The sequence below is a fragment of the Esox lucius genome, chromosome 11 (assembly GCF_011004845.1).
Source record: "Esox lucius isolate fEsoLuc1 chromosome 11, fEsoLuc1.pri, whole genome shotgun sequence".
In the NCBI taxonomy this organism is placed as follows: Eukaryota; Metazoa; Chordata; class Actinopteri; order Esociformes; family Esocidae; genus Esox; species Esox lucius.
Genome location: NC_047579.1, coordinates 35,016,338 through 35,027,062, shown reverse-complemented (window position 1 = coordinate 35,027,062; position 10,725 = coordinate 35,016,338). Strand labels below are relative to the sequence as shown.

The 10,725-nt window shown below is 39.9% G+C and overlaps 1 protein-coding gene across 4 annotated transcripts; it reads right to left on the bottom strand.

Annotated features, from left to right (window-relative positions):
- Positions 1-279: 279 nt before the first annotated feature.
- c11h17orf75 (chromosome 11 C17orf75 homolog) lies at positions 280-8,909 on the bottom strand. 4 transcript variants are annotated; one of them, XM_010874454.3, is made up of 10 exons: positions 8,658-8,909; positions 5,677-5,760; positions 3,440-3,565; positions 2,945-3,076; positions 2,617-2,677; positions 2,224-2,343; positions 1,684-1,748; positions 1,262-1,386; positions 708-811; positions 280-584 (listed from the first exon to the last, which is right to left on the bottom strand). In XM_010874454.3, the coding sequence occupies exons 1-10, from the start codon at positions 8,810-8,812 to the stop codon at positions 372-374; spliced, it is 1,185 nt and encodes a 394-aa protein (XP_010872756.2). In that variant the 5' UTR covers positions 8,813-8,909; the 3' UTR covers positions 280-371. The 4 variants fall into 4 exon arrangements, with proteins under 4 accessions (XP_010872756.2, XP_010872757.2, XP_010872758.2 ...); XM_010874455.3 differs by having other exon boundaries at positions 2,945-3,073; XM_010874456.3 differs by lacking the exon at positions 5,677-5,760.
- Between the last annotated feature and the right edge of the window lie 1,816 nt (positions 8,910-10,725).

Here is a 10,725-nt window from a genome sequence, read left to right as displayed (position 1 = left end):
GATTGAAAGCTTTATTCGCTTTATTTAATTATACATTTAGAGCTTTCAAATGATTACAAAATGTAATTGAGTTAATTTGCAGTATTTGCTGCGATTGAGCAAAGTGCATTGCTCAAGGAAACAGACAGATTTGTCAGATTCAAAATATGATCCTTTTGTTAACTGGCTCAATGCTCTGACCATTCGGTTACTTGTAACATTTTAGTTGGTTTAACAAATGAAATGTTCCCAAAAGATCAAACTCAGGGTAAATCAAGCATACCTCCTATATGGTTAGTATGGAACTATTGTCTCCTGGGAGGTGTCATTGTCAATAAGTGTTGAACTACTGTCACCCTGATGTCTCTCATCCCCATGCGCCCGTCACTAACTCATCCCTGGGCCCGCTGCTCGCTAAGGAACTCGTCTAGCACATGAATGATGCTGCAAGCCTCAGGCATGTCTCTGTGTTCGGCACGGGCGTTCTGAATCAGCACGTCCCCATTTCCACAGCTCTGCAGAAATTGGCAGCAGCGGAACAGAGCATAGTGACTGGACTCAGCCTGCCGGATAAACCGCTTCAGACTGTTCATATCCTGGATTGCCTGGAAAGAGAGGGGGAGCATGGAGGAGGCAACAGTAAGCCATTACACTCAACATGCATGGCCTGGACAAATGTATTCAGTCTTAAAGTGATCTACTTGTCTGTGCAATGTGTGTTTGCCCACCTTGAGTTTGAAGTTCTCCAGTATCTGTCTGAGCAGGAAAGGGTTACAGCGCTCTGCAGCTTTCAGGAATGCCTGGATCCAGTCGTCACAAAAACGATTACTGACTGTGGAAAAAAGATGGGATGAAATAAGAATGGTTAGCCGCGGTGAATGGTCAGTGACTAAAAACATTATGAACCAGGTGGTTCAACTCTGAATGCCGATTTGGCTAAAAGTTGTGGTATATCTAATCAATAACGTACAAAGGGGTGTGATATATGGACAATATACCACGGCTTAGAGCGGTTCTTAGGCATGACACATCAGAGTTCCACAACACAGCACTCAGCCGTGGCATATTGGCAATATACCACAAGCCTCAGAGATGCCTTATTGCTTTTATAAACCAGTTACCAAGGTAATTAGAGCAGTACAAAGCGATGCGATGTCATAGTTAGTCATATACCACAGTTTGAATATCAATGAAAACTGGATGTGTGATTCTGTCTGTTTAAAGTACACAAAGGTGTGTGCGTGTCTGTGTGTACATACTTAGTATAAGTCATGAGACACACCTGTGTTGGAGAGCATGGGAGGGCTGGTGGAGCAGTCTACGATCAGGTCAGTGAGAGCCTCCTGTGAGATGGTCTTACACATGTCCTCCTGGACCAGGCCCTGCAGACTGGCTGCCCTAATGAACCTACAGACACATCAATCATAGTCACTCTGAGTCACAAACGATCTACCGATACGCTTCAATCACAAGAATTTCTGATTTCTAGTTACAGATGTTTATCCCCCAGGTAAAATTGGACATGGTCGAAATAAAAATCTAACCCTCCAAAAATATCTAATTTCCAGAAGATAATACTGTTTTGAACTGTGTTGTACATTTTGATACTATAGTATATTTGACTGAATTATACTAAAGCTAAGTACTCCATTTTGAAAGCGCAGTGTTATTTTTAAGGGTCAGTTTCTCTTTCGGGTAACTCACCTAGCAACATCTGCCTTGGTCCTGTCGTCTGCATTGGTGACCTCCACGTGTTTGTGACTCAAAGCCTTCAAAACGATGACAATAACATTATACATACATATTGTTCCAAGTTGTGGCTTTGAAATTGTTTATTGCAATTTGATTGATTAGCTAAAATACTGGAAACATATTTTTAAACTGTGGTCCAGAGGATACCTTCCATTTCTTAGAATAAATAATGTCAAAAAATAAATGTGCTGGTTTGGGCCAAGGCCGGTCTGTCTAATTTGGTGAATACATCAAATTTTGCAATTGTATGTTTCCAATTCCTTTGTTTTGTAATTTGTTTGTGAACTTGTTTCAAGATGTCTACTAGTCTGCAAGCACAGATGGAAGTGTTATCATGTTACCAGCTACATGGACAGAGCCCAGGCACCAGGAAGTAGAGCCAGTTAAGGGAGTGGGAAAATGGACATGCAAACAAAATACACGATCACACATGAAGGGGAAGTAAATGGAATCAAAGAATGATGGGAGAATTAAGGGTCAAAGGTGACTCACAGCATGTAGCAGGAAGCAGATACTCCCCTGGGCCATCTGTACCACTCTGTGGATGTGCATCACAGACTCTTCGTACCACCTGCTCAGGTAGGGCCTGATTTCATTTTCCAGGTTCACCAGCTAAATAAAGTACACAGGTTGTACCCATTTCTGTAGTAGTTTTCCATTCATCCAGGATGGTGTTTAGTAAAACTCACTGTTAGCAAAACATTTTGCAACAGAAATTAACATTCCATTCCTATTGGATAACTTCCTGCAGCACCTGCCTGATTCAAAACGTGCTTTCCTCACTGAACACGACCTAGTCGAGTCTCTTACAAATATAGATGTATTTTCTGCATTTCAAAGAATTGCCCAAAGACAAAATCCAGTACAATGAAAGTTTGTGATTACCTCAGGAGTCTGTAGACTGCTCTGTAAGCCTTGCACGTACTTGTCAAGCTCAAGTCTAAACGTACAGTCGATTAAGGAAATGGTTTATTGTTCAATAATTCATAGTTTATCATTTCTTTTTTTCTGTATGTATTTTGTGTATTCATGCTTTCATAGCTGGGAAAGACAGAAAGAGCTGTGGGCCAGATTCGTACACGACCACTGAAGTCAGTGGACCAAACAGCCATGTTTTATGAGTTTTGATAGCCATCTCCATAAGACCCTTCTACGACTAAGCTCAATACATGCATGCGATTTGAAAACAGCTGCATTAGCTGATGAAGGATATAGGTTCAGGCCTTTCTCAGAGCCACCCATCAGGCAGATTACGTAGCCATTAGCCTCTGCGTCAGGCTGCTCTGGGGATCTCTCCTGCTCCACCAGACAGCAGTAACAGCCCACCGCTGCCTCTGGAACACTGCTAAGACAAAGAGGTTTATGATGACTGTAAAACACTGGGTTGGCTCATCTTACCTTACTTTAAAAAGGATGTAAGCTAATTATTATTTTTTTTTTTAGAATATTTATATTGTCCTTTTTATTGTTTTGTTTTTCAACTGAATTACCTTTGGCATGAAGTCCCTGGCAATTTCCATTCAAAACAAAGTTACTGTACAACAAAACTATGAAAACCAGCTAAATCTTATCTGTAAATGGGGTCAACAAGTTCCCAAGCATATGAGAGTTGGATTGGTTTGAAATAGCTCTGACAAGATCCTAAAGAAACAAGTGAAATATTGGTTTGAAATGGGGTGCTTATTTTAATTTACTTGAAAAAGTACACCTGAGTTCAACAGTAGCGATGTTGCCCATGCCCCCCAGTAGGGCTCCTTTGCTCAACCTCCGTGAGATGTAGCATCTCAGCTCTGGTTCTGCTTCTGACGGCAGGCTGCTGTCCACTAAGGTTAGGCTGTGGATAGGGCAGAGTCAGTTACCATGGAAAGAGAGCAACAGACAACCAATCAGAGCAGATGAGAAAACGGACAGAAAAAAAGAAATGAAGCCAATGACGAGAAGCCACATCCACAAAACATGAAGGCTAGTTAAAGATACAGTGAAACAGAGTCTTACAGTTTGCCATGTGAGTTACAAAGCCTATTTCCAATCGTCTTCTCCTTTCTCTATCCTTTACTAAACTTTATTATGTTTTATGATATTGAATTCTAGCCATACAACTGCATATTACAGTTACTATAACACAGTTATCCTCAGAGTCAGTGATACTAGTCAGTGTGTCACTAAACTATCACACTAATGCAGTTGTATTAAATGTTGTTCATTTCATTTTTTATATTTAGACTTTAATCATTTAAACAGTGTTCACATGTAACTTAATAAAAAAAAAACATTAACAAATTGCAATAATTTATCCAATTAAACTGAACAGAAATACAATTTATTTTCTTGTGGGGAATATGTCCACCTAACAATATCACCGAAAGTTAGGTGCATCAACAAATAACTCCAGAGAAAGAAATTTGATGGGAAACATTGCTTGGTCTTAACCATGTGTAATTCATTGAGAGCACACATGCACGGTAACACGCCAAGATATCAGAGACCCCCAGAAGACAGTCAATTGTACTCATGACTTGGTCCCACAGACCTATTTCCATAAATATTTTAAGTCAATCATTCTATTGTCCAGTGGATAATATTTAAATGGAGAATATTCTGGAACACTGGCAATGTAGAACAGGCCCTTACTTATAATCAAAAGGTGACTTGCTGCCCCATACCAACCATAAACATGGTGACTTGAATGTAATGGGTGCCTTTGGACCGGACCAGCTTGTCTTCAGTTAATCAGCGGTGAATTCTCTGTTGTACCACACAATACTTCAGGCTGAAAAGTGATACTGAAAGTGAATCTTAAAATCATTAAGCCTTTTACAAAAGGCGTAATGATTAGCTAACTAATTTATTAATGTGTGTCAGTTTGTTTACTACCATAATGAAAAAATACTGGGAAACTCACTTGGGCACAACACTTGGGCAAAAGAATAAGAAATGGAAGGTTATAGTCTGGGTCAAGAACCAGATCTTTAATCCTATAAAAACACTGAGCGACTTAAAGCCAACTGTACATGCAAAAGCCCTCAAACATCATACAATTACAGCGGTTTTGTCAGAAATGGTGTCCTTCTAGAATGTTAGACTGACAACGCAGACACAATACAAGGTTTGCATTGCCTCACCATTGGCATTGTATAATAGGACGTTCTACCTGCTACCCCAGACACACACCATCATCTATTTTCTTCCCAACTCTTCATCACAAGACAGAATGAAAACACGCGTCAGCCATCGAGAGTTCAAACTCTGGGATTTGCAAAGCTTGGATGCTGCAATTGCAACACAAACAGTATAGCAGCTGTCAATGATTTCAAAGGGGGCATTCCTTAACAGCTGATGGCTAGGTCAGACATTTGATGGTTCTATTGTCGCTTTTAGGTTACAGTTACAAGAAATGCCTTTATAAAGTTATTTCTGCCAAAAAGGGCAACACCTGTCACTGAAAGTGTGTACTTTTTATTTCTGCACAAAGAAATTGCATATATGTAGATTGTTTTCAGAATAAGTGTTTGCCAAATGTTATATTTCAGTGTAATTTGTGTAAAAGTACATTAACTTCATCTGCCGTTAAATATAATTGTCCAAATACATAAACTTTTATGGGGTGTTTCTACAGCTGCACTGTCTATATAACAAGATCACTAAACTGTCATCATTACATAATGGTAAATCTAATTTGGTCATTCCAAAGAAAGGTTGTAAAGAGAAAAAGGTAGGTACTAGGCTTTGTGACTTCATATCCCAGACAGTCAGCAGCACATTGAAGACATCATGACAGGTAGAAAGAAAGAACAGAGCATCAATCAGGAGAGAAACAGTGTTAATTGCAGGTTGATATGAAAGATTCCAGCAGCAGGCCCATGAAGAAGACAGAAAAGCACAACACTGAAAGACACAGAAATAAAACCATTCGAGGACAAACATGTCACGGGAGACCATGGTTACCTAAAGTCTTCCTGACTGGTACTTGCTGTGGAATCTGTCCTTCTCTGGCTCCATGCCACATTGCCATCTGCAGCTGCCTCAGATCTAGACAGGTAGGCCTAGTTAGTTTACTCATGACTTGGTGGCTACTTTGTAGAGAACAGCAAGTTTTTGCAAGGAGTCAGAAACAGGAACCACAATAGAGGCTGACTGGAAAGCAATGAATTGGGAGGAATGTGTTATTTCATTTGTAATGCGTGAAGCCTGGGTGCCATTACAGGGACGGATGCGCGCAACGCCATGATTCGCACCTATAGACTAACTAAGTTTGGTTTCCTAAGAACACACACAGCTTTTCCTTGTGTGTGTTATCAAAATATGCATTTTACCCCAGTAGACAACAGAGAAATGGAAACAATATTCAACTTGAAGTGCATCAGAAGACCAAACAAGCAATGAAACAGATCTTCCTTTCAACATCTGGAGTACACGTACCCCTCTCCATATGCAGGCATGAGTTGCTGCCCACACTAATGTCATTAGGAGTCACATGCAAGGCCATACACACAGAGGGGACCACAAAAGATGAGAGCTATTTCTGGGAGGTATTGATGAAGATACCTGAGCAAGACAGCTCATGAAACAGCGATCTGTAATGTTTGCATGTGTTTTCTAACCAGCTCATGAAACATTTGGATAGGTTTCAGGTGTTGTGAATTAATGTGCTCTTCAACTCTGAGACATATTGGCAAATTGTTACTTACATATTTTAACCATCATATCGTTCGCTAGGATGCAGTTACAAACACACACAAAAAGTCATCACTCAGTCATCACCCCTCCATCGGTCAAACGTCACCCCTCCCTTGGTCAGGTATCCGCTGTCGCCTTATCAAACATCACCCCGATTAAGCTTTTATCCTCCCCTAGTCAATCGTCAGTCCTCCCCTTGTCAATCATCAGTCCTCCCCTTGTCAATCGTCAGTCCTCCCCTTGTCAATCGTCAGTCCTCCCCTTGTCAATCGTCAGTCCTCCCCTTGTCAATCGTCAGTCCTCCCCTTGTCAATCGTCAGCCCTCCCCTAGTCAATCGTCAGCCCTCCTCCAGTCAAACATCAGCGATCCCCTTAGTAAAGTATCAGTCAAAAGTGTACGATTTTTCCCAGCCAATAAAACGAGCACACACACGGAACTATTAATAAAATGGACTCAATACAGAAGAGGTGCTAGCTGGTGTAAGGTAAGATCAATTAGAAAAGTATGTTTTTGCACTTTCATAATCGCAAAATTATTGAAATACTTTTATATATTTGCTTAGCTAGATTCATTTAAAATAACATTATTTAGCAGAACGGCTAAACTGAAAATAATGAATCTAGCTAAGCAAATATATAAAAGTATTTCAATAATCATAATTTTCTGCTTGATCTTACCTTACACCAACTAGCACCTCTTCTGTATTGAGTCCATGTGATAATAGTTCCGTGTTTGTGCTCGTTTTATTGGCTGGGAAAAATCGTACAATTTTGACTGATACTTTACTAAGGGGATCGCTGATTTTTGACTGGAGGAGGGCTGACGATTGACAAGGGGAGGACTGACGATTGACAAGGGGAGGACTGACGATTGACAAGGGGAGGACTGACGATTGACAAGGGGAGGACTGACGATGGACAAGGGGAGGACTGACGATGGACAAGGGGAGGGCTGACGATGGACAAGGGGAGGGCTGACGATGGACAAGGGGAGGGCTGACGATGGACAAGGGGAGGGCTGACGATGGACAAGGGGAGGATTGACGATTGACAAGGGGAGGGCTGACGATCGACAAGGGGAGGGCTGACGATCGACAAGGGGAGGATTAAAGCTTAATCGGGGTGATGTTTGATAAGGCGACAGCGGATACCTGACCAAGGGAGGGGTGACATTTGACCGATGGAGGGGTGATGACTGAGTAGGAGGAAGAATGGAGTTTCTGGGGAGGAATGATAACGTTCCTAATATGGATGCTGTAATGTACAGATCTTTGCCACATGGGGCCTTACTTCTTCATGCTGAAATGTTGGGTAATGGCAGTGGACAAATGTCATGCCAATGGGTCTCAGGATCTTCTCATGGTATCTCTGAGCGTTTAATAGCCATAGATAAAATGCAGTTGTTTTTGGTAGTTTATGCTGGCCCATATGATAAACATGGCAGGGGCCAACATAAAGTAAATTACAACAACAAACTACTGTCAGGTCAGGATCCTGACGAGGACAACAAGCATGCAACCATGAGCTTCTCTGAGATAGTTCAAGCAAAATTTCTTAATTTCTGGAAAACCGTTTCATCAACCTTGTGGCTTGTGGACAAACCTGCACATTTTACTACAGAGTTGACTTTGCTTCAAGTGCTTAATCTGGTTCTTGATATGCACACATGGCATGTGAATTAATTATCTTAGCAAAGGTTCACTAACAATGTTGTAAAAATATTACAGTACTACAAAAATGTGACTGAAATAAACTTTCAGTGTTTACGGAAAATGTTTCGGATCTTGGTTTAATGACACAGTACCAACACTACATGCCCGTAAATGCTAACCATCGCTTTCCCCAGCTGTCTTCGGTATTGTTTTCCGTAAACAAACACTGTTAAATGGAGATAATCTTAGTAGAACACTAACTATGGTAATTACTGTATTAATATAACCTTGCGTTTAGTTTATAAAAATGAATAACCATGATATTAAATATTGTTACTGCTGTTACATTCCTTCTTATTTTCCAAAACCTTTCAAACCGAGCATCCGGGCTCGATCCTTGTACAGTCTGGTGTGAAGACCCGTTCCTCATAGGAGCTACTGATAACAACGTCTATCAATGGGTTATGTAAACTGATAGCTGCACATTAGAGTAATACTGCGAACACAACTGAATTTCAGCTAAGTACAGTACTGCTTGATGTAAAAGCTGCATATACACCCTCCAACCACAACAGAACATTAAAATGCGAAATTTACCTTGTGCCCTGGTAGAGATAAATGGTATAGTAACAGTTCAATTGTATTTTCTGATTATATCCTATGTCTTCATTGTCATAGTCGATGTCCTTTTCTTCCACATCAATTGAATCTTGAAATGAGGACGTTTGCATAGATGTTTGGGAGGTAAACATGACTCCTTCGCAGTATGCCAGCTATATCAACAAATAACAGATAGGGAGAAATGTCGTTCAGTCTTTAAATTATTTAGGACGTAGGTTGAACCGGACAAGAAATAACAACAATACAAGACATGTAATAGACTACCAACACGCTTACCTAAATACACGAGTCTATCGTATTTTCTAAAGATCCGCGATTTGACACACGCATGCGTAGTACCTGTCCGCGTTGTATTTAGGTCCGTGTAAATGTTGTTTGACATCATTTGTTCCAGGAAATATACTGAATAAAGTTATTAGTGATTGAATGTCCACGTAATCAGATAGGTGTACACAATAAATAAAGACATAATGTATAACTACATTTAAATATGAATCTTTCCTTGTCATCATCCCAAAACACAACCAAAAATAAAATTTGAGGTATAGTACGTCTATTAAATTCTTTAATTGGTTTTCATTTGGAGGGCAAGAATTGTGCACTTGGTGAAAAGCCCAAAGAAATGCCCCAGAATGCTTCCAACAACCAATGTTGCCATATAGATTTGAGAATGACAGATATGTGCGTGATAACTTGTGTGGCCACTGGCCAGCTAGTAAAACAGTTGGTTTGTGCCATTTAGTCCTGTTTTGCAACATCAGTCTACTTCTGAACTAGGACTAACTAATTCACTGCTAATGACAGACAACATATAGACAGAGGCTGAAGAGTTTATAAAATGTTTACATCAATTACTTAAAATTGTTATTGTGAACAAAGAGTGATAGAGAACAGAGAATGAGCAATGTTATGCAAACACTCAGTTGCCAGTTTATAATGTACACTGATTAAGAACCAGATCGGAACCTTCTGCCTCCAGAATAGCCTGATTTCTTCAGGTCATGGTGTCAAAAAAAACTCTGCATGTTGGTCCATGCCAATTGGATTACATTATTCAGTTGATGCAGATTGTACAGTAGTACATTCATAATGGAAACAGACATTTCCTTCTCATTCCAAAGGTCTTATAGACTAGGGACTGTGCAGGATGGACAGATATGAACCAGGTCTGAACCAGGATTCGTTCATGCAATGTTTTTTTTGTCTATGTCCAGTACTGGCGATCGCGTGTCTTCTAGAGTCATGTCTGTTTGGGTTTTTGTGAGTTCAGCCAATTGCCACAAGGTGTCACAAATGCAAGCACATTTCAGCATGTTGGAACATCTTCTGAACAATGAACAAATATAAAAGAACATTCTCCTATTACTGGGTTTACGATGACCACAAACAGAGAGTTTCTTAGTATCAGAGAGGGGACTGACACTGAGAAACCTTTTCATTTACATCATAAACCAGAGATAAATGTCTTATCACCTTCAACTCCAAGAGTGTCTCAGCAGAGGTGAGCAGAGTGGGCCATTTTGGCCATGTTGAGATCGATGCCTGGTAAGCTTGGATATGGGCGCAGCCATGAGTAATGAAGTGTTTACAATTATCTTTTCAAAACTGAATTTTGTGTTTAAATGGGTTCTCTTCAACAGTAAATGCATTTTTTCTTAATTAACATCTGTGTTCTGTAAGTTTCTTACAAATTGATAGGTACTTGCAATTTAAACCATTCATGAAATTCAGATGAGGCAAATGACTGTATTGATTATCACAATTTCATTAATATTAAATACATCTAATATGTGTAAGTCAGTTACATATTTTTCGAGTTGACCGAGGGTCTCGTTAAACAAAACCATGGTAGTGCTCCATTTTTAATGAGTTAATAACTTAATAAATTAATGATCAATCATAGTTACAATAAATGTGACCAAATTCCCCAACAAATAAATAATCTAGACAAAATTGTGCAAAATGCCCAACTTCTGTTTTCAGCTGATGACACTGTAATTTATTGTTGTGCCTCGTCTCTTGCAAAAACTTTTCAGAACATACA

Coding starts and splice junctions, on each gene's coding strand:
- c11h17orf75 (XM_010874454.3), bottom strand. CDS start 8,812: ATGTTTACCTCCCAAACATCTATGCAAACGTCCTCATTTCAAGATTCA. Junction 5,761..8,657: donor TATCTCTACCAGGGCACAAG/GTAAATTTCGCA, acceptor CTACCTGTCTAG/ATCTGAGGCAGCTGCAGATG. Junction 3,077..3,439: donor ATCGCTACTGTTGAACTCAG/GTGTACTTTTTC, acceptor TCTTTGTCTTAG/CAGTGTTCCAGAGGCAGCGG.